Source organism: Lissotriton helveticus, chromosome 8 (assembly GCF_964261635.1).
Source record: "Lissotriton helveticus chromosome 8, aLisHel1.1, whole genome shotgun sequence".
NCBI classification, from domain to species: Eukaryota; Metazoa; Chordata; class Amphibia; order Caudata; family Salamandridae; genus Lissotriton; species Lissotriton helveticus.
Genome location: NC_136069.1, coordinates 587,186 through 614,684, shown reverse-complemented (window position 1 = coordinate 614,684; position 27,499 = coordinate 587,186). Strand labels below are relative to the sequence as shown.

General features: G+C 49.8%; 1 protein-coding gene across 8 annotated transcripts in view; it reads right to left on the bottom strand.

Moving 5' to 3' along the window:
* Window positions 1-25,955, bottom strand: part of LOC144772195 (NACHT, LRR and PYD domains-containing protein 1a allele 3-like) — an 884,004-nt gene extending 858,049 nt beyond the window's left edge. For 2 of the 8 annotated variants that reach the window (XM_078656332.1, XM_078656333.1), the window contains exons 1-2: window positions 25,518-25,955; window positions 30-92 (exon numbers count right to left, since the gene is read on the bottom strand). In XM_078656332.1, the coding sequence (XP_078512458.1) occupies window positions 30-91 (62 nt within the window). In that variant the 5' untranslated portion in view covers window position 92; window positions 25,518-25,955. Of the gene's footprint in view, window positions 1-29; window positions 4,268-25,517 lie in introns of those variants that run through there. The other 6 variants (XM_078656331.1, XM_078656329.1, XM_078656327.1 and 3 more) reach the window with 5 other exon arrangements.
* Between the last annotated feature and the right edge of the window lie 1,544 nt (window positions 25,956-27,499).

The following is a 27,499-nucleotide window of genomic DNA, read 5'->3' as shown; positions in this document are numbered from 1 at the left end:
GTAATAATAATAATAACAGGAATACTTACTGGACGCATGGCAGAGATTTTAGTTCCCCATATTCTTCTGTTACATTACCGCAAGTATTCATTCTAGAGAAATAAAAAATAAAAAATATTGTGTCACTATTCACCGAAACATTTATTCTTGAAGAGTTAACCAATCTATAATTCTTAGCAGAATTGTCATAAATGAAAAGTTACATTAATTGATCCTAGACCTCATATTTAAGAAGAGAAGCTAAGGCCTATAGCTTACTGGGTAAGAAAGCGTTCTAAAGAAAATGTATATGAAAATCCAGTTTTAAGGAGAATAGTGTAATATTAAGGCTATGGAGACTCCCGCCCCTCCATAGCACAGGTGGCTGATGCCCCGCCCACTGCAGAGGAGACCGTAGTGAAGGGTGGAATGGTGGACATGGAGAATGCGGAGCCGCTGCCTGGACTCTTTAATCAGTCTGGAATGTCGAAAGCAAGTCAATGCGAGCTGAGTGCTGACACTAGGAGCTTAAATGGAAGGCTTTTTCTGGATTTTGTTGAAAATGCAGTTTTGAATCGCGGAGATTGGATCCTCGAGAACTAAGGAGGCACAGGAAGTGGAAGGCTGTCGGAGGCTGCTGGCAGACGCTGCGTCTGTGCTCGGTAAGAGTGTAAAATGTGTTGTACAGCCCAATTAATATTGCTGCTTGGAGCACTTGAGGCGCAAAGGTTATGCAGCTTGGCTGGGTGTTTTCACATTAAAAGCTATTGCTGGCTTGCCAGGTAAAGCAGGAGAAGTTAAGACACCAGATAGGCGAGAGAGGCACTTGTATAGTACTGGTGGCAGTACTGGCTGGGAGGCTTCTGAAAAAGTAAAAAAAAAAAAAGAAGAAGATGGGCAGACATCAGAAACAAGCCAATGCCGTAGCAAAAGTGGACGGGGCGACCGGGCAGAAAGCTAAAAAACGCCTGGTTCAAGCAAAAGGTGCATGAACTCTAGCCAGAGAGTCAGGTCTCATAAATTGTTCAGGACTAAATTCAAGCTCTGAGAGCTCCACAGAAGACCTGTTTGAGCCACAGCTCCAGCAAGGGGGAAGGGACCCCAATCTTGTAATCGATGGTCCTAATGAAGGGGAAAAGGGTGAGTCTAGCGAGCCCACGCCTGGAACTAATGAAACACAATTAAAAATTTCTAAAGATTTTCCCTTATTCACTAAGAAGAGCACCCAGTTGTTAGCCACCAAAGACTTAGTACATCTAAGTACAGCCCTGCCAGTAACCTCAGGGGACGAGTCAGCAGGAAATCCTTCTGAAAGGTTAAATATTTCTCTATCTTCCCAGGCCCCAATATTAACTCCGGTACCTTTAATATCCTCTTATTCTGAGGGAGAAAAATTGTTGATCTCCCAAGCAAGTCCATCGGACTCATTTGATCAGCATTCGTGCCCCAGCAGACCTCCAATACAGAAACCAAGAGTTTGCAGCACTTGCAGGAAATTCATTGTGCTACAATGTAGAAGGGCCAGAATCGCTGGGTCAAGTTTTTAATTGGGAGCATCAAAATCCACAAGAAAAACTGCAACTCTCGTCCACTGGGGCTAACTCGCAACAGGTGGAAATTAAAACTTTACTTAATCTCATTTTGGAGGAGATCAGAGATATGAAAAAGTCCCAGGCACTCGAGATAGCTGTGTTTCATCTCAGGCTGAAAAAAAATCACAGAAACGATCTCTGGCATTCCTGTTAGACTTGAAGATGCAGAATCATGGATAGCTCATTTAGAGGATCATATGAGCTCTACAATCCAGAAAGTCAACACTGTGATGGCGGAGAAGATTGCTCTTGAGAATAAGCTGGAAGAGTTAGAAAATCATTCACGCCGCTCTAACCTTAGAATCGTGGGCGTGCCGGAGGGGAGTGAGGGACCAATACCCTCCACTGGGTTCAAACCCTCCTTAAACAAAAAGTGTTACCAGATTTTACTGGGGATTTGACATTAACCAGGGCTCATCGGGTTCCAGCTTATCCCATCGCTAACTCTAAATATCCTCGCACAACTTTAATCAACTTTGCTGACTACAGAATTAAAGAGAAAGTCCTGACTAAAGCTATTCAGCAAAGACAGTTTGTTATTGGAGAGGGTACCAATTGTCGGATTTTTCCAGACATGTCTGCAGGAGCAGCACGTAGACGTAAAGAATTTGTTAAACTTTTGTATTTATTTATTTATTAAGCTCAGGCATCCATTAAACAACAATCTAAACTAAGGGTGCTGGTTAAAGGAAAGTTCTATATGCTTTCGCGGGTAGAAGAAGCTCAGGAGTTACCGAGTGAGATTACTACTGCAAGATGAATCTGTGTGTATTGAAGCTGTACTAATTGACTAACTTTTGATTTATGTCCACTGGGGTATTTAGGTCTCCTCTGTTGTATGGGCTGGGGGCAGATCACCTAGGGTGCAGCTACAGAGCACCCCATTGGCCAAGGGAGGAAGAGATGTGGGATGCGGGGGCGGAAGGGTTGACCACATTTCTTGGGGGGGAGGGGTCAGGGTTTCAGGTTTTTTTTGGGGGGATTGCATAGCTACAGGAAAAAATTGAACAGGAAAAATGTAATCGATTTTATAGATTTACTTTACTCAATGCAGGCCACACTACCTGGGTTCTTAAAAAATAATACAGATTTACAGATGAAAATGTTTAAATGCAGAATGTAAAAGTTGGAACCTGTAATGTTAATGGATTACTTAACCCGCGAAAAAGTGCTGCTTTTTTAAATTGGGGTACTTCTCTTTCTCCCGAGATTGTGTTCTTACAGGAAACACATTTTAGATCTGATAACCCAAAGATAGTACTTCCCAAAAGGCATTTTTTTCTTCCGCCTATTTCGCCGTTCAAGGGGTAGGGATTCTACTATAAAACACACTTAACTGGCAAGTTAAAGATGTATAACGAGATGGGAAAGGCAGATGGCTGTGGGTAAAAGTCAAGCTGCAGGAAACAATTTTGAATCTGGTAAATTATTATGGCCCTATCGAGGATGATATTGTAGCACTTGGCCAAATTTAACAATTAGTAATATGTATGGAAGGTATACTAGTTCTGGGAGGTGATTTTAATTTTATTCAGAATCTAGCCTTGGATTCATCAAATAAAGTGAAGCATCTATTAAAATCTAAAACTGCAAAAGTATTAACAGCCTTACAAAAGATTTCTCTCTAACAGATTCCTGGAGATTAGGCTATCCCACTCTCTTGCAATTTACCTGCTACTCAGCAAGATTCAGATCGGCCTCACAATTGAATTCTTTTTTAGTGGACAAATTCGTTGCTAATTGTCCGGCAACTCTTTTTCAGACTATTCTCTAGTTTCTTTTACATTAATATTAAATAAGAATGTGAAAAATAGACCCAGATGGCAATTCGATAAATCCCTACTACAAGATACGATCTGGTTAACAGAAACCAGAGGGTTTATCAATGAGTTTTATCAACACAATTTAAATAAGGCCCCTTTATTTACGGTATGGGAGGCCTTTAAAGCCACATTTAAAGGACACGTTATTTCCTATAAGGCCAGAATAAATAACCTAAGGAGACATAAGATTTCCGCACTTCAAACGGCTCTGGAGAAGGCTAGACTAAAGATAATTTTACAGATTCATCAGCGTCCATAATAAAAGCACAGCAGCAAGAGCTAGCTAGGGCAAAGGAGAATCTGAAAGATTTTTTCTTAACAGAGGAAATTGCAGTGAGTAAGGCGTACCAACAAAAGCTTTATGAGGAGAGTCAGAAGATTGGCAGATTTCTGGCTTGGTCCACGAAATCTCAAACAGCTGCACAATTAATCACTCAAATTAAAAATCCAGCAACAGGTCTGTTAGAAGATGATAAGCAGGCTATTGGTGAGGTGTTCTGCGCACATTTTAACAATATCTATGGAGAACGCAGGGGGTAGATGAGGCAGATCTTGGGAGATATTTTCATTCATTGGAGCTACCTTTGCTATCGCAGCAGCTCTCAGAGTCATTTAACTCTCAAAGAGGAATCCCTGAAGCTCAAGCAGTATTAACAAGCGATGCAATGCAATAGGTCTCGCATTTGCAAGAGTTTGAGCTATTAGTATTGTAAATGACAATGCCTTTAATTTATGTTTTATAATATAAATACTAGACACAATATAATGTAATGTGACTTCAGCTAAAAAGTCAAACGCTGTTCAGATCTTCCTAAGGCAAGGCGGTAAGTGACTTTTATATTCAACAAAAATGCTTCTCCTGTTCAGAATCTCCTAGGAGACAGACAGGCTCAATCCACACTTTGGACTTCAGCAGGTAAGGGCCTCACTAACTTGAAAATCTAACAATACTGTTTGAATAAAACTTTACTCCCCCTGCTGGCCAAAAAACGAAGTGCACAGGCCCTAGTAAAATACAGTTTAAACAGCTCACAGAAACACCCTCTGATGTAGAAAATCCCTGTTGCTGGGGGGAGAGGCAGGGGGGCTTGTTTCACTGGCTTGTGAACACAAAATGGTGGCTGGGGGTGCACTGTTTTAACATACAGGTGTTAGCACAGAGCAAAGCAAAAATTTGGAGAGAAAACAGAATTGTCACCAAGGAATGAGAGGTACAAACTACAGAAGTTGGACTGCAAATCCCACAATTCAATACGCTAAATGGAGGCTATCATGGGCAGGGAAAACCTCAATTATAAAACACAACACAGGTGATAAAATATGCAATTACAGGCAGGCTAACACTACAATTTTTAACTGCAACAACCACAGGCATAGACATTAAAGACATCAAGTGAAAATCGTTTTTTAAACAACTTTTTGTCTTGGGAAGAGACAGCACTAGTCTGTTTCCTTACTAACTCCTGGACTCTGCTCACTGCAATCTGGGGCACAGGAAGGCTGCAACTCACAAGATGGAGGAGAATGATTTGGGGTGCACCCAGCAAGGCCTTATGGGGCCTGGGCAGGTGTGAGAGGATGGCTCAGACTTGCCTGGTAGCTGAATAGCCAATGGTCTGCTGGCCTGGGGGTGGGCCACCACTGAAGTGGCTAAACGGAACGCCTTCTATTAGTATTATTCTGCACTATATGCCAGGGATACGCCACCTCCGGCAGGGTGCAAGCCGTCTTGGAAAATTGCCCCTGGTCACTGATCAGTCACTATCATGCTCAGCTGCTCGAAGAGCCCCTTACCCAAAAGGAACTTGCGAGCGCTCTGAAGCATCTACCTCTCGGGAAAACGCCGGGCCCGGACGGTCTTCCCAGGTCTTTTTATTAACTCTTTTTACAGCATCTCCAAAAGCATTTACTGCGTCTTTTTAATTCGTTTACTGACTCTGAGGGACTGTCCCTCTCCACGGGAATGGCGGAGAGTGCCCTCATCCCCAAATCAGTCAAGTACCCCACACACTGTTCTTCGTTTCGTCCCACCGCCCTTCTGAATTCAGACCTTAAAATATACACGAAAATCATGGCTAAACGGCTTGACCCTCTTTTACCCGGCCTTTTAGAACTGGATCAAATTGGCTTCATCCGCAATCGCCAGGGAGCAGATAATGTGTGCCGTGTGGCATATCTTGTGGGGAAGGCCCACCACTGGAACATACCGGCATGATTATTGTCGCTCGACGCGGAAAAAGCGTTCGGTCGAGTGGGCTGCACCTTCCTCCGAGCGGTGCTGCGCTAAATCGGGTTGGATCCGTTCATGATAACTCTGATTATGGCTCCTTATATTTCCCCGCAGGCTCGAGTACGGGTAAACGGTCAAACCACAAATCCCATACCTATTCGCAGAGGCACGCGGCAGTGATGTCCCCTGTCCCTGCTGTTTGCCCTCGTGGTGGAACCTCTGGCCATGATGATCCGACAGGCTCCCGACGTTCATGCCATCCCTCTTGGGGGTCAACAACACAAAGTGGCTCTTTATGCGGACGATCTGATTCTTACACTGTCCCGTCCACACACATCTCTCCCGGCATTAATCTCTCTGTTGCGATCCTTCGAACTGCACTGAGAAGTACTTATTAAAAGTGGTGAACCATTAGGGGATTACAAGGCAAAATAATAGTCAAATAAACCCTATATGTGGCCAGATTGTCACACAGCACCATTATAATCTACGGCAGTGGTTCCCAAACTTTTTTGACCCGTGGCTCCCTTGACCTAATTGGCAGTTGGCCGTGGCTCCCCACCATTTTTTTACCGGGGCGCCGCGGCGCACACTTTGGGAACCACTGGTCTACATGAAGAATCAAGCCTAGACGTGATGAAGGATTCAGAGAGTAGCCATCACCATAAAACCTTATTTGCAATCACAAAGCTCTTATAAAGTACATCTCAATGCATACAACACCATCATAGAGTAGCATAAAGCACTCCCTCTAAAAGTAACCAGGCTAGAGAAAGGCTCAAGGAGCTCTGTTACGTTACAAGAAGTTTACGTGGGGTAGGCTCTGATGAACCCAAGATGGCTCACCAGATCCCATCTACCCAGTGTTTTAATTGGGCTGAGTACAGAGGACAAGTGGGACATGTCCAAAACTGTATAGTCTCTCAAAAAGATAATTGAAGACACTGGCCTGCATTACAGATGGACTATTGTAATGCGTACATACCCATAAAACTCTGACAATAACATGCATTTTTGTCCTGTATTGAGAAGAAGAGGCAGTGTCCACGGGGAAGCGCACATTGGTGTTTAAACAAGTGGGCTTAGTGGAGATCCATGCAGGATGCAAGCACAATATTATCAAAGATGAACAGCACCTGTGACCAGATGGATCTATGTCTCAGGAACACCACTTTCCATTCCTGGACTTTGCTTTTACATCATTGTTTTCAAGTTCGTTGGTGCAATTGGCTCAATGAACCTGAACCAAGACTACAACTCCCAAAATGTAATATGCTAAATCAAAACCCAGAAGTGGAAAGTTATGGCCTGATATTATTCTAATGAAACCAAGGCCCTGTAATTAATTTTTTATATTGGTGGCCATGTCTATTTTCTGTCCCAGTCCGACACTGATCCTTAACCACGTCCTGAGATGAAAGCAGCATATACTGCCATGTAAAAACGAAAGGGAATGACAACTACTTGTCATGGAGAAAGGACAGGGATTCAAGCGCACAGGCACGAGCAAAATAAATGTATGAAGTTAAGACGATAAGATTCTAAGAAGGGCCGAGACAAAAAGAAAGAGGGAAGAAGAAGCATCGATTGCAAAGTCAAAAATGCCCAATTAGTGACCTTAGCCCATTACATGAACTACAGAGCCTGGCGCTTCGTCTCCTGAGAGCTAAAAGTAATCAATACATTACGTACCGTTCTGTTGGGGCAAATTGGTAAATCATCTGTAAATTGGGATTTGGGCAACATTCAACAAATCCCCGCTGCGTGCTTTAAAGAAGACACGATACATAGGAAAATCACAAATGAATCTTCGGGGTCTCTGCGTGAGCACGCATCCGTGCGTGACACTTGCAATCCAGCGTCGTCTGTCTGTGACATCACACGCATTACCCGGTGTCTGAGCAGCAGGTCGTTTCCATTTAGGGTGTGAATAAAGGAGGGGGAGGAATTGCGGCTGCAATTTCCACGACCCATCCTGCGCGGCATCGCGGCGCCCCTGGCTTTTCATCACGGCGCACCGGGGTGCCGCGGCGCACACTTTGGGAACCACAGATCTACGGAATCAAACATAATTGTTTTTTGTGCAACTGATATTCTAAACTCACATATTTGAAAGTGCTTTCATATACGATAATGAAGAAAAAATGTGTTTTGTTGAACTAATATATTTGCCAAAGATCACATAATTTAAGGGGGGGGGGGGGGGGGGGTCATGATTTATCCCAATTTTCTGCTTTACACAAATCAGCCCGTAAATAGGCATCTGTCAAAGAAAACTTTTTTTCCCCATAAATTGCGAACTCGAAAGTCATGAGGAGATTGAGTGATCTGCTCAGAATCACAGGATGTTGAGATGATTCCGTGACTTGTACCTGGTGGTAGGCCTGGGTGGTAAATTCCGGTCTGCTCGCAAATTTTGAGGAAGTTGTGTAATTCCGGAGAACGTGGAATTGTCAAAAAATCCGCGATCTGCGGCTTCTCGGAATTTTTTGCTTGTTCGTGCTTTCAAAATGCGTGTTTGCAAGATATTTCTCCCGAGCACGCAAACAGCGTTCGCGAACAAGAAAAATGCATCGTGAACACGGGGAGCAAGCAATTCCGCGTGTTCGCTGAAGTTTTGCATGCTCGCAGAGATTTTTTACCATTTTGCGGAGCTTTGCGGAGCGCGACTACGCAAATTCCGCCCACCCCTACCTGGTAGATCCACAGTTCTAATTACATCAGGCAGCTCTGGCCTTGATGCCGCATCCTAGGTAGAGTAAGGGTGCCCGGCAGAAGCCAAGGCAAGCTCGGCGCATTGGGGCTCCAACAGGACCTCGAGGTAAACCAAAGCCAAGTGTCAGGCTCGAGCAAGAAGGACACAAACCCACCTGCCAAAGGCCGAGCCAGCGAGGGGCAGAGCGTCACGAAGTACACAAACCCACCCACCAAAGGCTAAGCCAGGGAGGGGCAGAGGGTCAAGAAGTATACAAACCCACCCACCAAAGGCCGAGCCAGGGTGGGGCACAGAGTCAAGAAGTACACAAAACCCACCCGCCAAACACTGAGCCAGGGAGGGGCCGAGGGTCAAGAAGTACACAAACCCACCCTCCAAAGGCCGAGCCAGGGAGGGGCAGAGGGCCACAAAGTACACAAACCCACCCACCAAAGGCCGAGCCAGGGAGGGGCATAGGATCCAGAAGTACACAAACCCACCCACCAAAGGTCGTGCCAGGGAGGGGCAGAGGGTCAAGAAGTACACAAACCCACCCACCAAAGCCCGAGCCAGGGAGGGGCACAGCGTCAAGAAGTAAACAAACCCACCCACCAAAGGCCAAGCCAGGAAGGGGCACAGCATCAAGAAGTAAACAAACCCACCCACCAAAGGCCGAGCCAGGGAGGGGCATAGGATCCAGAAGTACACAAACCCACCCACCAAAGGCCGTGCCAGGGAGGGGCAGAGGGGCAAGAAGTACACAAACCCACCCACCAAAGCCCGAGCCAGGGAGGGGCACAGCGTCAAGAAGTAAACAAACCCACCCACCAAAGCCAGAGCCAGGGAGGGGCACAGCGTCAAGAAGTAAACAAACCCACCCACCAAAGGCCAAGCCAGGAAGGGGCAGGGGGTCAAGAAGTACACAAACCCACACACAGAAGGCCGAGCCAGGGAGGGGCAGAGGGTCAAGAAGTACACAAACCCACCCACCAAAGCCCGAGCCAGGGAGGGGCACAGCGTCAAGAAGTAAACAAACCCACCCACCAAAGCCCGAACCAGGGAGGGGCACAGCGTCAAGAAGTAAACAAACCCACCCACCAAAGGCCAAGCCAGGAAGGGGCAGGGGGTCAAGAAGTAAACAAACCCACCCACCAAAGGCCGAGCTAGGGAAGGGCATAGGATCCAGAAGTACACAAACCCACCCACCAAAGGCCGTGCCAGGGAGGGGCAGAGGGTCAAGAATTACACAAACCCACCCACCAAAGCCCGAGCCAGGGAGGGGCACAGCGTCAAGAAGTAAACAAACCCACCCACCAAAGCCCAAGCCAGGGAGGGGCACAGCGTCAAGAAGTAAACAAACCCACCCACCAAAGGCCGAGCCAGGGAGGGGCAGAGGGTCAAGAAGTACACAAACCACACACAGAAGGCCGAGCCAGGGAGGGGCAGAGGGTCAAGAAGTACACAAACCCACCCACCAAAGCCCGAGCCAGGGAGGGGCAGAGGGTCAAGAAGTAAACAAACCCACCCACCAAAGCCCGAGCCAGGGAGGGGCACAGCGTCAAGAAGTAAACAAACCCACCCACCAAAGGCCAAGCCAGGAAGGGGCAGAGGGTCAAGAAGTACACAAACCCACACACAGAAGGCCGAGCCAGGGAGGGGCAGAGGGTCAAGAAGTACACAAACCCACCCACCAAAGCCTGAGCCAGGGAGGGGCAGAGGGTCAAGAAGTAAATAAACCCACCCACCAAAGCCCGAGCCAGGGAGGGGCACAGCGTCAAGAAGTAAACAAACCCACCCACCAAAGGCCGAGCCAGGGAGGGGCAGAGGGTCAAGAAGTACACAAACCCACACACAGAAGGCCGAGCCAGGGAGGGGCAGAGGGTCAAGAAGTACACAAACCCACCCACCAAAGCCTGAGCCAGGGAGGGGCAGAGGGTCAAGAAGTAAACAAACCCACCCACCAAAGCCCGAGCCAGGGAGGGGCACAGCGTCAAGAAGTAAACAAACCCACCCACCAAAGGCCAAGCCAGGAAGGGGCAGGGGGTCAAGAAGTAAACAAACCCACCCACCAAAGCCCGAGCCAGGGAGGGGCACAACGTCAAGAAGTAAACAAACCCACCCACCAAAGGCCAAGCCAGGAAAGGGCACAACGTCAAGAAGTAAACAAACCCACCCACCAAAGCCCGAGCCAGGGAGGGGCAGAGGGTCAAGAAGTACACAAACCCACCCTCCAAAGGCCGAGCCAGGGAGGGGCAGAGGGTCAAGAAGTAAACAAACCCACCCACCAAAGCCCGAGCCAGGGAGGGGCACAGCGTCAAGAAGTACACAAACCCACCCACCAAAGCCTGAGCCAGGGAGGGGCAGAGGGTCAAGAAGTAAACAAACCCACCCACCAAAGCCCGAGCCAGGGAGGGGCAGGGGGTCAAGAAGTAAACAAACCCACCCACCAAAGGCCAAGCCAGGAAGGGGCAGGGGGTCAAGAAGTAAACAAACCCACCCACCAAAGGCCAAGCCAGGAAAGGGCACAGCGTCAAGAAGTAAACAAACCCACCCACCAAAGGCCGAGCCAGGGAGGGGCAAAGGGTCAAGAAGTAAACAAACCCACCCACCAAAGCCCGAGCCAGGGAGGGGCACAGCGTCAAGAAGTAAACCAACCCACCCACCAAAGGCCAAGCCAGGAAAGGGCACAGAGTCAAGAAGTAAACAAACCCATCAATCAAAGGCCGATCCAGGGAGGGGCAGGGGGTGTAGAAGTACACAAACCCACCCACCAAAGGCCGAGCCAGGGAGGGGCAGAGGGTCAAGAAGTACACAAACCCACCCGCCAAAGGCCGAGCCAGGGAGGGGCAGAGGGTCAAGAAGTACACAAACCCACACACAGAAGGCCGAGCCAGGGAGGGGCAGAGGGTCAAGAAGTACACAAACCCACCCACCAAAGCCCGAGCCAGGGAGGGGCAGAGGGTGAAGAAGTAAACAAACCCACCCACCAAAGCCCGAGCCAGGGAGGGGCACAGCGTCAAGAAGTAAACAAACCCACCCATCAAAGGCCAAGCCAGGAAGGGGCAGGGGGTCAAGAAGTAAACAAACCCACCCACCAAAGCCCGAGCCAGGGAGGGGCACAGCGTCAAGAAGTAAACAAACCCACCCACCAAAGGCCGAGCCAGGGAGGGGCAGAGGGTCAAGAAGTACACAAACCCACCCACCAAAGCCTGAGCCAGGGAGGGGCAGAGGGTCAAGAAGTAAACAAACCCACCCACCAAAGCCCGAGCCAGGGAGGGGCACAGCGTCAAGAAGTAAACAAACCAACCCACCAAAGGCCGAGCCAGGGAGGGGCAGAGGGTCAAGAAGTACACAAACCCACACACAGAAGGCCGAGCCAGGGAGGGGCAGAGGGTCAAGAAGTACACAAACCCACACACAGAAGGCCGAGCCAGGGAGGGGCAGAGGGTCAAGAAGTACACAAACCCACCCACCAAAGCCTGAGCCAGGGAGGGGCAGAGGGTCAAGAAGTAAACAAACCCACCCACCAAAGCCCGAGCAAGGGAGGGGCACAGCGTCAAGAAGTAAACAAACCCACCCACCAAAGGCCAAGCCAGGAAGGGGCAGGGGGTGAAGAAGTAAACAAACCCACCCACCAAAGCCCGAGCCAGGGAGGGGCACAGCGTCAAGAAGTAAACAAACCCACCCACCAAAGGCCAAGCCAGGAAAGGGCACAGCGTCAAGAAGTAAACAAACCCACCCACCATAGCCCGAGCCAGGGAGGGGCAGAGGGTCAAGAAGTAAACAAACCCACCCACCAAAGCCCGAGCCAGGGAGGGGCACAGCGTCAAGAAGTAAACAAACCCACCCACCAAAGACCAAGCCAGGAAAGGGCACAGCGTCAAGAAGTAAACAAACCCACCAATCAAAGGCCGATCCAGGGAGGGGCAGGGGGTGTAGAAGTACACAAACCCACCCACCAAAGGCCGAGGCAGAGGGTCAAGAAGTACACAAACCCACCCTCCAAAGGCCGAGCCAGGGAGGGGCAGAGGGTCAAGAAGTACACAAACCCACCCGCCAAAGGCCGAGCCAGGGAGGGGCAGAGGGTCAAGAAGTACACAAACCCACACACAGAAGGCCGAGCCAGGGAGGGGCAGAGGGTCAAGAAGTACACAAACCCACCCACCAAAGCCCGAGCCAGGGAGGGGCAGAGGGTGAAGAAGTAAACAAACCCACCCACCAAAGCCCGAGCCAGGGAGGGGCACAGCGTCAACAAGTAAACAAACCCACCCATCAAAGGCCAAGCCAGGAAGGGGCAGGGGGTCAAGAAGTAAACAAACCCACCCACCAAAGCCCGAGCCAGGGAGGGGCACAGCGTCAAGAAGTAAACAAACCCACCCACCAAAGGCCGAGCCAGGGAGGGGCAGAGGGTCAAGAAGTACACAAACCCACCCACCAAAGCCTGAGCCAGGGAGGGGCAGAGGGTCAAGAAGTAAACAAACCCACCCACCAAAGCCCGAGCCAGGGAGGGGCACAGCGTCAAGAAGTAAACAAACCAACCCACCAAAGGCCGAGCCAGGGAGGGGCAGAGGGTCAAGAAGTACACAAACCCACACACAGAAGGCCGAGCCAGGGAGGGGCAGAGGGTCAAGAAGTACACAAACCCACACACAGAAGGCCGAGCCAGGGAGGGGCAGAGGGTCAAGAAGTACACAAACCCACCCACCAAAGCCTGAGCCAGGGAGGGGCAGAGGGTCAAGAAGTAAACAAACCCACCCACCAAAGCCCGAGCAAGGGAGGGGCACAGCGTCAAGAAGTAAACAAACCCACCCACCAAAGGCCAAGCCAGGAAGGGGCAGGGGGTGAAGAAGTAAACAAACCCACCCACCAAAGCCCGAGCCAGGGAGGGGCACAGCGTCAAGAAGTAAACAAACCCACCCACCAAAGGCCAAGCCAGGAAAGGGCACAGCGTCAAGAAGTAAACAAACCCACCCACCATAGCCCGAGCCAGGGAGGGGCAGAGGGTCAAGAAGTAAACAAACCCACCCACCAAAGCCCGAGCCAGGGAGGGGCACAGCGTCAAGAAGTAAACAAACCCACCCACCAAAGGCCAAGCCAGGAAAGGGCACAGCGTCAAGAAGTAAACAAACCCACCAATCAAAGGCCGATCCAGGGAGGGGCAGGGGGTGTAGAAGTACACAAACCCACCCACCAAAGGCCGAGGCAGAGGGTCAAGAAGTACACAAACCCACCCTCCAAAGGCCGAGCCAGGGAGGGGCAGAGGGTCAAGAAGTACACAAACCCACCCACAGAAGGCCGAGCCAGGGAGTGGCAGAGGGTCAAGAAGTACACGCATGGGGATTCAAAAGCCTCTCGACTGCAGCTCTCCTCTGCGCTAAAGCAAGATTGAGTACAAACGCAAAAGTATTGTCTGCATTATGTCAGACTAGTTTAAAAGCATTTATTTATTACAGCATTACTTCAGAATCACAGCACAATTAATTGAATACACTGTGTGGGATTATTGTAGTAACAGTGCTGTTCAGAATATAGATAAAAAGTACCTTCTCCCTTTCATAACATGTCACAGAGTTAGGTATGGTCAGTTATGCTTACTGACTGCACCCCATCCAGTGAGGACTTCAAAAAGGGCGTGACCATCAGAACAGCTTTACAAAACAATTACAAGCAGCCCGGGAAGTACAGGGGTGATACTGTGCATGCCCAGGGCTGCTTTAAAGCCTGACGATGCCTCACGTCATTATTGGGCCATCTGCAATGACCCCTAAATGTGCCTGACAAGGCTGGCACCAGGTCAGCCCGCATTCACCTTCACTACTTTTGCATCAAATACTTTGGCACATGTGCTCTAAGAAACTTGCCTGACTGCCAGCCTGATGACGTCTGTGTGCGAGCGTCATCCATCAGACAGGCAGCAGTCCAAGAGACTGGCCGAAAGTGGGCACATTTCTATCAAAATGCAAAGTATCACCTCCACTACTTAGCATTCTAAAAGAAACGTGGATGTTGGTAATTGCTTTTTGTAATTACCATCTAGAAGAATGTTCATAGGGTGGGCGGAGCCCTAGTGAAGAAACCGCCCCTGTACAATAGCGACCACCTGATGTACTATTTTAAAATCATTAAGATTGTACTTTTGTCTAAACATTCAGTTCCACAGGTGCAATGAAACCTTTTAATCTTACAGAATAATTATGAATTCAATGGTGGCTGAATGCAGGTATCATTTATCGTGATCAAAAAAGCAGAACGATAAGAGCGGTTTTTAATCATGACTCTGGGGGACTTAGAGCAGTTTTGTCATGCCCCTGGGGGTCTTAGAATTAGGTTATCCGATCTAATAATTCAGGTTAATGTTTACTGGTACCCCTGGGGTATCAGTATCAGTGACTAACTCATGTACAATTTTAAAGTCATTAAGATTGTACTTCTGTGTAAATATTTGGCACTAAAGGTGTAATGGAACCTTTTGATCTTAAAGAGTGATCACAAATTTAATGGTGGTTGAATGTAGGTGTCACTAATCGCAATATATATGATGTGCTCTTAATGTGGTAAAACAGTGTTTTCTTTGGAGAGAGATACATTTTTCAAGTCTCTTGTTGTCTATTCACTTATAAATTCCCAGGGAAGTATGTAATCAATATGCGCTCCCATTTCGAATTACTAATGCCCAAGGAATATTGTCATTGAGTCCTTTGTGGGGTGGGCCTAGACGGTAGACCGCTGTTCTTTTTGTAGTAAGTTTCTTTCAGCATTTGTGTCTTAAAAATCTGGGGTTTCCAAAATCACCCACCTCAAATCCTCAGTTTGCGGTGATGAAACGGTTGCTCATTTTTGTCACTCTGTTGCACCTTATGTTGCTTCTGTGCTCACAAATGAGCATCTTGTCTTTTCTACATGTCATGCCTATATATCTTAAGCCACAAGGGCAGGTGATCATATAGATAGAGTGTGATGTATTACAATGTATGTGTCTCTTCAAAGTCCATATGAAATTTGGTGTGAGCTGTAGTACTGCTGTAGTAGTTGTTAGAGGGCAAACGGAGCAGGTGCCACATAGATAGTGTCCTGTATTGGGAGGAAGTCCTAGCATTTCTGCCTTAAAACTTTCTGCTTTGGTCGGTGTGAATTAGGTGATCCCTAAGGTTCTTTTGTCTTTTGTGGGCAAAGCGTGGTATAGGCCACTTGAAACTGCCAGAGTTTACTATTTTCCAGTTCTTACATACTATGTTTTCTGAGAGATTAGATGCTGCATTAAAGGTTGCTACATATGTCAGTGTTTCTTGTTCTTGAGATTATTCTTTATTTTGCAGGAGTACCCCTCTATGTTGGTTCTTTGCCCTTTTATAACTTTTTGTTAGGATGGGTTTAGGATAGCTTCTGCATTCTAGAATTTTAGTTAGGGCCTCCCCTTGGCTTTGAAAATCGGTTTTCTTAGTACAGTTACGTCTCAGGTGGAGGTATTGGCTGTAAGGCAGGTTTTCTTTTAAAGACCGAGGGTGGAAACTGTTGTATAGTAACAGGGTGTTCTTATCTGTTGATTTGTAATACGTCCTGTTGCCGATCTGGTGATTCTCGGCAAAGAGGGTGATGTCTAGGAAGGGTAGAGTGGTGTTGCTTATCTGGCTAGTGAACTTCAAGAACCTGTTGCATGTATTCAGCAAGGTTACAAAATCATGTGCAGATTTATCTCCCTCCCAGATAATTAAATCGTCATCAATATAACGTTTCCATAGTTTTATCCTACTCTGGTATGAATGGGTGTTTGTTCGGACATTCTTTGCCACAAAATCACTGACGTAGAGTCCTGCCAGGCTTGGGGCAAAGGTTCTACCCATCGAAGTCCTTTGGACCTGCAGGTACAGTGTTTTTTCGTACTCAAAGTAGTTTTCAGTTAATGCCAGTCTACAGCATTCAAAATGTCTTGGAGTTCTGTATTGCCATTCTGTTTTGTAGAGAATTTGCTCTACTGTGGTACTCTGTAGCAAGTTGGTACACAAGCTTTCAATGTCAAGTCAGATGAGCAAATTCATCTCTTGGTCAAAAGGAAAAGCTTTTATGTTCCTCTGGACATCTGAAGTATCTTTTAGAATCCAAATCAAGGAGAGAAGCCTGCTCTATCCCTATATCGCGTATAAACCTATGATGGTGATTTGACCATCTCCTGCAAATTTCGGTCTGCCACTGGAGAAGGACGAGATTTCTTGTGAGAGAGCCGTCTCACACCATTCAAGATGTCTGCCTCAGAAGAGCGAGTTGGAGACACATGCTTCTTCTGCAAATGTTTACCCATTTTGACAGCTCAGCAGTCAAACACACGAAGGGCTTGAAAGAAGCAAAGAGCACATATAAAGGGAAGAAGAACCTCAGTTTAGAATGTAACAGGAGTGCCTGTAAAGACATACGTCATAAAAAACATTTTCCAGACCCAAAACATTTGCACAAAAATACCAAAATAATAAAACTTGGCTTTTAACAGAGAAAACAACCAACACAAATTCCCCCAACTGAAACAGGCAAGTAGAAAAGACACCTCACCCAAAAAATAAGAGGATATCCTTGCTTTCCATTACTCATTACTATCTGAAAAGTACATCTAGCAGAGTAGCATGCTGAATACAACCGCAAGTAATCCCAGAATTCAAAACCAACTATGCCGGGGTTACCTGCTAAAAGAGTTGATGTCCCCTCCTCCAATGCTGAAATCACGGGCCTAATGACCGCTCAGCCCTCCACAGGGCTTGGTCGCCCCACTCACTGCTGCCGCTCCTGCCTGCCTTTGCCGCCTCCTGCCTGCAGATTCCTTCGCTCGTTGCCCGCTGCTCCTGGGAATTTCCCGCTGCTCCTGGGAATTTCCCGCTGCCCGCTGCTTCTTGGAATTTCCCGCCGCTGCCTCCCTGCGGCCCCGCCCCCCTGTGATTCCATTCGCTGCCCCTCTCCCGCCACCAAGCTGCTCCTCCCTCCCGGCTCCTTACTTATGACGCCCCCAGAGCGACCGCGCAGCGGACGCATGCAGCGGGAGCGCCGATTGAGCGCCGAAGGTGCGCCAAAGGTAAGCCTGTCTGCGCCCGTCCGCGCCTGGCCCGCGCCCAGCGCCAGGACCCCTGGCCCTCCCCGCCGAGGCAAGACGACCCGACTGACCTACGACGCTACCACTCTCAACGCACTCAATGCCGGCCGGACCCACGCCTGCTGCTGAGCCACCCCGAGACGCACCCACAGACCCTTCACCTGCTGCACCTGCAAGTTCACCTGCCTCCGAACCTGCCCCGCACCCGCCAAGACAAACACCAGCAGCAACCACCTCAAGTGCATCCTGATCAACACCCGCTCCGTCCACAGACACGCCGTGGAACTCTGGAACCTCCTCGACGCTACATCACCGGACGTCGCCTTCCTCACGGAAACCTGGATGAACTCCTCCTCTGCACCCGACATCGCCATCGCCATCCCGGACGGGTACAAGATCATCAGGAGGGACCGCATCAACCAGACCGGAGGTGGCATCGCCATCGTCCACAGGAACACCATCCGCATCACGACCGACGCCAACGACTCCTTCGCCGCAGCTGAACATCTCCACTTCCAGATTCACACCAACCCTAAGACTACCCTCAGAGGCACCCTCGTCTACAGACCCCCGGGACCACGCACACAATTCAGCAAAGACATCACAGACTTCATCAGCCCGCACGCCCTCCCCTCCACCGACTACATCCTCCTCAGGGACCTCAACTTCCACCTGGAGAACAACAAGGACCGCAACACCACCGCCCTGCTGGAAAACCTCGCCAACCTCGGACTCAAGCAACTGGTCAACACCCCCACCCACTACGCCGGCCACACGCTTGATCCCGTCTTCTCTTCCAGCAAGTACATCACCTTCAGCCACGCCACCGGACTCCACTGGACCGACCACAGCTGCGTCCACTTCAGCTTCAAAAGATCCACGACCCACCACCACCCGCAACAGGTACCTCACAGGAATTAGAGCAAGATCACCGCAGACCAGCTCACCACCTCCCTCAGCCAGAGCCCACCCGCCAACACAACGGACCCCAACGAAGCAGCCCGCAACTTCACACAGTGGCTGACCGCCTGCGCCAACGACCTCGCGCCACTAAAGAACCCTCCCAGCAGACCCAGAAGCAAGAAGGCATCCTGGTTCACCGACGACCTCAAGGACTCCAAGAAGACCTGCCGCACCCTCGAGAAAGCCTGGCTCCTGGACCGGACCACCGACAACATGACCGCCCTCAAACACGCTACCCGCAAGCACCACCAGCTCATCCGCACCACCAAGAAGAAATCCCTGAAGGAACGACTGGACAACAACGCCCACGACAGGAAAGAGCTCTTCACTATCGTCAAGGAGTTCTCCAACCCCAGCACCGGCACCAACAACATCACTCCGTCACAAGACCTCTGCGACTCCCTCGCCTCGTTCTTCCACCGCAAGATCGCCGACATCCACAACAGCTTCGGCGCCCCATCCACGCACCCAACCGTCGCACCAACGCCCCCCACCGCCACCCTTCGCACCTGGACCACGGTGACCACTGAAGACACAGCCCGCACGATGAACACCATCCACTCCGGATCACGGACCGACCCCTGCCCACACCACGTCTTCAACAAGGCCGACTCCACCATCGCACCCCAACTCCGGAACATCATCAACGCCTCCTTCAACACCGCCACCTTCCCGGAGAGCTGGAAGCACGCAGAGATCAGCGCCCTCCTGAAGAAACCTACAGCGGACCCCACCGATCTCAAAAACTTCCGCCCCATCTCGCTCCTCCCTTTTCCTGCTAAAGTCATCGAGAAGATCGTCAACAGACAGCTGACCGCCTTCCTCGAGACGAACGGATCCCTCGACCCCTCGCAGTCCGGCTTCAGAACCAACCACAGCACCGAGACCGCCCTCATCGCAGCCACCGACGACATCCGGACCCTGCTCGACAAGGGGGAAACAGTGGCCCTCATCCTCCTGGACCTCTCTGCTGCGTTCGACACGGTCTGCCACCGCACCCTAGTCCAGCGCCTCAGCAACATCGGTATCCAATAGAAGGCACTGGAGTGGATCATCTCGTTCCTCGACGGTAGAACACAAAGAGTCCGCCTCCCCCCGTTTCGCTCCGAGGCCACCGAAGTCATCTGCGGCATCCCGCAAGGATCTTCACTCAGCCCCACCCTCTTCAACATCTACATGAAACCTCTCGCAGCCATCGCACGCCAGCACAACCTCAACATCATCTCTTACGCCGACGACACCCAGCTGATCCTCTCCCTCACCAGAGACCCCGACACCGCCAGAACCTGCCTACACGAAGGGATGAAAGACGTCGCCGAGTGGATGAAGGACAGCCGCCTGAAACTGAACTCGGACAAGATGGAAGTCCTCCTTCTGGGATCTTCGCCCTCCGCCTGGGATGACTCCTGGTGGCCCCCAGCCCTGGGCACCGCACCCAAGCCAACCGACCACGCATGCAAACTGGGCTTCATCCTGGACCCCTCCCTCTCGATGACCAGACAAGTCAACGCCGTCTCCTCATCGTGCTTCAACACCCTGCGTATGCTTCGCAAGATCTTCCGCTGGATCCCGACCAAGACCAGGAAGACTGTCACCCAGGCACTCGTCACCAGCCGACTGGACTACGGAAACACCCTCTACGCCGGAACCACAGCCAAGCTACAGAAAAGACTCCAGCGCATCCAGAACGCCTCCGCCCGACTCATCCTGGATGTCCCCCGACGCAGCCACATCTCCAGCCACCTGAGGAACCTGCACTGGCTCCCCGTCGACAAGAGGATCACGTTCCGGCTCCTCACCCACGCACACAAGTCTCTCCACGACCTGGGCCCCAAGTACCTCAACGACCGCCTGACCTTCTACACGCCCACCCGCCAGCTACGGCCCACCAGCCTCGCCCTCGCAGCTGTACCACGCATCCGAAGAGCCACCGCCGGAGGAAGATCCTTCTCTTACCTGGCTGCCAAGACTTGGAACTCCCTCCCCATCCACCTTCGGCTGACCCAGGACCATCTCGCCTTCAGGAAACAACTCAAGACCTGGCTGTTCGAGCAGTAGCATACCCCTCCCCCCAAGCGCCTTGAGACCCTCCCGGGTGAGTAGTGCGCTATACAAATGGCATGATTGATTGATTGATTGATTGAAAAGCACTCTACCTGCAGAGCCACCAGGGAAAATAGTCTCTATTTTCCTTTATGCAGCCTCCATTGCATGTGCAGGGGAACGAGAAAAAAAGACAGCTTGATCTTCTGCATAAGCCCCCCTTGCACCTTTACGACTCCCGCTCAGCAGGGAGAAAAGTGGTTTCCCAGCAATGCAGCCTCACAGATGCTCCATTGTTTAGAAAGCCCCCTCCACAACCCAAGCTCCAGATTGGCAGGAATGAAATTAATGAATAAAAAGAAAGTAAGGTGCGGCTTGCAGTCCCATAATTCCTGGAGATTACAACAGGCAACACACAAAGCAAAAAGCGCTGTAAGAAGGGGGGGGTGTTTTATAGAAGGTATTTGGATTCAGCTTAATAACAAGAGAAAACATCTTGGGAGATTGCGCCTGAAGGGGATGCATGAGGTAAAACCTCACTATGTAACTACTGGGACAAGGTCGAAGATGAGGAGGTAATACGTTTTGTGAAAGAAGCAACTGAGTTCAACCTCGGTACCTGAAGCATGAGGTCAAGGAGGAGGCTCATATTATAACACCATTTCCTCTGTCATTGTAATTTTAAATGTATTTTATTTAGCGCTTATGACCCGTGAAGAAGTATTTAAGTGCTTTTTCAGCAAGCAGCAGGCTTCTGCGGAACCCAAGATTAGTAGTTAGTAGAATTTTTTAGGTCTCGACAGCGAGACTTATTGTCAGCGTGCTGCCTCCCAATTGAGACAAACCGGGGCACGCGCAGATTCTGGTGTGTGAGCGCGCTTCCCATGAACAGCTTGTGCACGTAATTAGATTTGGGTGCTCCTCTCCGGAAGACGTGCTGCGCGTGAATTACAGTTAAGTGGTCCTCTCGGGGAGACTTCCGATCATTTAGTGGCATGGGGCGCCTGTCGGCATGCTTGTTTAAAAAGTCCCCCAGTCCCTACACCCATGGACCCACTTATGCAGCCTTCGTGCGAAGCACCATGCTCACCACACCCCGACATGGCCAACCAAACACACGGGAGCGTGCTATCACAGCCAGGAATAGGAGCAAAACCTTCCAGCCAGGCACACGGGGGGCCTTGTCCCTCACTCCCCATTTGCATAGACATTGCGCCCCTCACCATGCTCGCGGCTCCTCTGCTTTCAGCGGTGCACGAACCAAGCAGCGGCAAACCGTTTCTCACAGCGTGAGCCACTTAAGACAACCTGGTGTCCTACATTCGCCCCTTTTATTCATATCACCAGTACTCATTGTTACAGAAAATGCAATCTAAATTTAGAAACCATGCACATTCATTTTAACCCTGGTTGACATGCGTAATTGTCGATTTGGCATTCTGCACTATTCTTAAATGAAAGTGCAAATCTATAAAACACAAAACCTCACCTTACAGACCGGGAAACAGGTTAAACTCACAAACTGGATTGATTGTAACAGCGAATTTACCATCTTCATGATTTTCTGCCCATGAAACCAACCATATATTGGCAGTACTGCCAGACCACTTCAAACAGAATTCAAGAATATTACAGGAACATTAAAAATTCATGGCCGAATACCCATTGACTGATCATTTTTATAACCTACTTCCCCACAATAAATAATTTTCTTTTGCAGGAATAGAAATAATCAAACACCCAAGGGGTGGGAACCGTGAGCTTAAAGTCCGTAAAAGAGAAAGTGAACTGATGCCTAGTTACCACACTGTGAAAATGGTTTGAATAAGGATGCGGAAATTCATCAATGGTAACATAAGGATAAATCTGGAAGTGTCTTTATCATGTATCATTGTCTGTCTAATTACTCTATAGGTTACTAATAATGTCTTCCACCAGAAGGTAACACCAAAGAGATGATCTTTTTACACCTAGCGGATTCTCTTTGATCACAACGAGATCTTTCCATAATCTGATATACTTAGACTTCGTCACCATCACCTGATATTTTGCGGAATTTTTGTTTAAATCGACATGAATTGATGATCCTTCATGACCCAAAACTCATCCTATTTACTGGTCCATGATTTAATATTTCTGACACAGACCACTGGGAACACTCCCTCCAAGGCCTTTGGCACCTATTGAGAGTTAAGGGGAAATTAGAAAGTCACTTAATTTTCTACTTTTTTCCCCCTACACCCCAAAGAATGCTTGGCATATACTTTACACAAGCACAATACTATCCTCCCTTCAAACTAATTATGCAATCATAATTTTAGCATCCTGCTCCTTAGGTCTACTCCCGGACAGCAGATGGTGATTGAGCCCAGTTTAGATAAGAATTCAAAGTTTGTCCTAGCAACTCAAGTCTGCCTACCGCCCGCCCCAACAACCTTTTTCAGACCACACCGCTTTCTAACGTAAATATTAACAGTTACAGCAAGAATCATAAACTCCTGCAGTCCTTTAAAGAAATGTAATCTACAAACCGATACCATAGTCCACTCATTTAAGTGGGCATTCCAAGCAATTTGGTTATTGTGAGATAAGGTCAATTGCGTATATGGGGAAGCAGGATGTTGACAGGACCACAAAGTGTGGTGAACTTGGGAAGTTGGGATTCGAAGTATGGTATGCTGATACATGGCTTTCATCAGTGCAGCAGGCACATATCCCTGAAAAACTTTCATTATTGCTGTATTTTATAATTCATACAGCAGCGGAGGGGTTGTGGAATGGGGGCATTTTCTTCCTTGCGCACTGGCCAGCTAGCCACCTCTAACTATGTATCTAAAACTTAGCACCATTTATAGCGCCTTGAAATAACCAGCTACTGATATCTGTCGGAAACCTGAGTGGTTGTTTAAAGTAACACACACTGTACTACAGAACCACCCGACTCTAGGCTCTACCATCAAGTGTCACGTTCCAGTAGCCGTTCTACTCCTCTTTTGTCACACACTCTTACTGCTCCTATATCTGCAGCTCACTCACCAATTCATGCCCAAACTACCTACCCCTCCCTATCTTCCTTTCTAACTATTCTGTGCAGCTTTCACCCCATCTATTCACCATGCCACATAATTCCAACACACAAGTACACTACACACACAATTACACAACTAACAATTTCAATACAACACACATAATTTCACTCCGCACTACATACATCCACTCCACTACAAAACCAAAACGCTTGGGTAAAAGACATTGTAATTTGTAATGCTCCTAGCTCCATCTCTCTCAGGTGCGAGATCGATTGCATTGTAAATGCTTGTTCTCGGATGCTGTGAATTGTTTATATATTATTTCATCACATGTTCCTTCTTTGGATATGATACGAACTCAACCACATGCTGCTCTTTTGGAAATGATATTGTGATGTCCACTGACTTTGGTAAATAGGAGAACAACCAATGAAAAGAGCCCAGGTTTCCACTAATCATTTGGAAGATACCACAATCCCCAAAATCGAATCAAAGAACATCCAATTGATTTGTTCTTTCATTCTTTTTTCTTTGCCCTCTACGTCAATGACATGAACATTTGGGGATTCTTCTATTCAATTTCACAAATGTACTTTATATGGTCAGCCTTGAGAAAGCCCCAGGCATCCACGCCGAGAGGGGGCGAAACACGTATTGGCTGCTTGGGTTGCAAGAATTACTATGGACTATTAGAAAAATAAAAAAATCTCTTTTTCTGGGTTCATTTATCCACTTTGGAAACATAATAAGCAAGACTATTTAGTTATCCAGCTCTGTCCTTCAGCAGGCTCATGTATTTGTGAAGGGGTTTCCCATTTTGGACATCTGGGTCTCATCTGATAATACCAGGTAAACTAGGACTGACCCATGCTGGGATAGTTCAACCCTGCTACTACAGTGCAACATAACATAACAGGCAGTAAGACGATCCTGCAGGCACAGGCAGTGTGAAGATACTTCAGGGACCCAGCAGTGTGAAGAACCTGCAGGCACAGGCAGTGTGAAGAACCCACAGGCAGTGTGAAGAACCTACAGGCAGTGTGAAGATCCTGAAGGTACAGGCAGTGTGAAGATACTTCAGGGTCAGGCAGTGTGAAGAACCTGCAGGCACAGGCAGTGTGAAGAACCTACAGGCACAGGCAGTGTGAAGATCCTGCAGGCACAGGCAGTGTGAAGATCCTGAAGGTACAGGCAGTGTGAAGATACTTCAGGGTCAGGCAGTGTGAAGAACCTGCAGGCACAGGCAGTGTGAAGATCCTGCAGGGACAGGCAGTGTGAAGACCCTGCAGGGAGTGTGAAGATCCTGCAGGTACAGGCAGTATGAGCAGCAGCTGAGAAAGGAGGCTCTTGGCTCAAAGATGAAGTAGATAACGGATGTGTTTGCTTTCTAGGGCAACTGTGTCATCAATGTACCAGACTCGTGGTTCACGCCCAGCCAATGTGAGTGAAAGGCCGTGAGAAGGATCATTACAGCCCATTACAGCCTTCACTCTCGGGAGCAGGCAGGGGGATGCCGCCTGCACAGAGGGGAGGGGAGGCCATGAATTCAAAGGCCTGAGGTCATGTCACTGGGGCACAGGGCCTTCGGTGACAACAAACAGCTGTCTGTGGACCATCTTCTGGCAGGTTTTGGTCGTCAGGTTATTGAAGCCCCCCTCGCTCTCCCCCCCTCCCCCTCCCCCTCCCCCTCCCCTCCCCCTCCCCTCTCCCCCTCCCCCTCCCTCCCCCTCCCCCTCCCTCCCCCTCCCCCTCCCTCCCCCTCCCTCCCCCTCCCCCTCCTCTCCTCTCCGTCCCCCTCCCCAGCTCCCGGCACCGAGCCTCAGACCCGGGCGGCAGTGGCGCCGAGCTCAGGGTTGAAGGACTTGTATCTACTGCTTGGGGGGTTTTGTCGCTGGACGTGACGCTGTTGGCCCCCAAAGGCGAAGGCGCGGCGCCCATGCCGCGGTGGAGCCGAAGGCTCCCCTCAGGAGCGCCTCTGCAGTCTTGCGGCGACCGTTAGCCGCGACCGTTAGAGCCGCCCTCCTCCGCGCGCCGAGCCGCGGGGCTCGCGCAGCACAGCCTGGCTTCTTGTTGCGCGCGCGCTACCTCACCTCTCAGCGGGACAAGCTGCTGCCGCGTGCTGGACTGCGCGTGACGCTCTCTTCACCTTCCAGGACAGACGCAGCTGGCACGTGCTGCGCGTGACGCTCCGTTCAACTCAGCTCGCACGTGCCGCGCTGCGCGTGGCGCTCGCTTCACCCCTCAGGACAGACACCGCTGGCTTGTGCTGCGCGTGCCGCTCCGTGCCCCTCAGTTTGAGACACTCCTCGCTCGTGCCGCTCTGTTCACCTCAGCTCGAGACACTCCTCGCGCGTGCCGCTCCGTTCACCTCAGTGTGAGCCACTCCTCGCGCGCGCCGCCCCGTTCCCCTCAGTGTGAGCCACTCCTCGCGCGCGCCGCTCCGTTCACCTCAGGAGGCGCCGCCGCCGTGTGGAGCCGTCAGCGCTTGGAGTCGGCCGGGGCCTCCGGGAGGGCAGCCGCGGGGCTGGCCCTCCCGCCCATCCTGCTCCGCCCGCCCGGCTCCACCGACCTTCGACAAGGCCGCGCTGTGTGAGGAAGTCTCACTGCATTCCTGACATTTCATAGCGGAGCCCCCCCCCCCACACCCGACCATGTGCCAGCCTGAGCCTCCCACGCCTGTAGCCCCCAAACCCTTCCGAGGGGCCGCATTCTAACTGAGGACAGTGAGATAGGAGCCTCAGGGCTCCTCTGTACATTGCGCAGGGGCCCTTCCTCGTCCGTTACGCCACAGCCAGACACAGTGCAGGCTCCACCGGTGGCAGACCTGCCCCTTGGTTCGGCCCCCACACCCCAGGGGAGGGGCGCAGTGGCTGGACCGGGGTTCTTTGGGGACCCCCCCCCCCCCCCCCCCCCCCACTGGACAAGACGAGAAGGGGGCAGCTTTCAAGACCTTTCATTAAAGAAAATTCTATTCTCCATGACTATGGAAGTGCCTTCCCAGTGTGTTCTTGAGGTTTGTTTGAGTATTTATTTATTTATTTATGCATTTTTATATAGCGCGGACTTTACCCGAAGGCGTCCGAGCGCTTCACAATTAGGAACAGAAAATAAACATAATGAGAAACATTACAAAAGAACAGATTGCAAAAACATAGGTTACTTACATAAGGTAATAGTGACAATTGTGAGCAAACAAAATACTTGAGTAAAGATTGTGAGCAATCAAAATACATGAGGTAGTAAAGGTAATAGTGACAATCGTGAGCAAACAAAATACTTGAGTAAAAATTGTGAGCAACCAAAATACATGAGGTAGACAAAAGTGCATAAGAGGAAATGAAAGTGACAAGTGTGCAGTTATAAGAGAAAACAGAGTATAATTAGAGGTATAGTCCTGCAATAGGTGCTAGACACTCGGGCTCAGGAACAAGCGTTACGTGGGCAAGGTGGCACTTGTGCAAGTATCAAAGGTAAAGACATGTGAGAGGTAGCAGCCGTGTGTTGCAAGGGCAGAGTGGTGTGTGCATGTTACAAAAGGGCACCGAACACCAGTACATGGAAAATACTGCAAAAAGGCAGACCCACCAATCACAGGCATACACTGGGAAGACACTTCCATGGTCATGGAAAGTAGAAATTATCAGTAGTGGGAAGTCTTCCTCACAAATAGCAAGAGGACGCAAGTTACTTTTGGAGGTGTCTCTGGAGGAGGAGAACTTTGAGGTCCCTTTTGAAGGCCTGGGAGGAGGCGGTGGTCCGGAGCTGAGGTGGAAAGGAGTTCCAGATTCTCACTGCGTTGCCTGAAAAGGATTGGGCCATTGTTCTTTCCTTCTTGAAAGTGGGAGGTTCAAGCAGTAGATTCTCCGCATTGCGTGAACGTCTAGAGCCACCAGAGAGATTCAGTTTATTCGCCAGGTAGCTGGGAGAAGAGGAGTGCAAGGCTTTGTGGGTAATGCAGGCAGTCTTGTAGATAGCTCTAGCCTCGAAGGGAAGCCAGCGGAGGGTGGATAACATCGGCGTGATATGATCGCTTCTTTTGGCCCCATAGTAGTGTTGGTTGGTCTGCCATTTA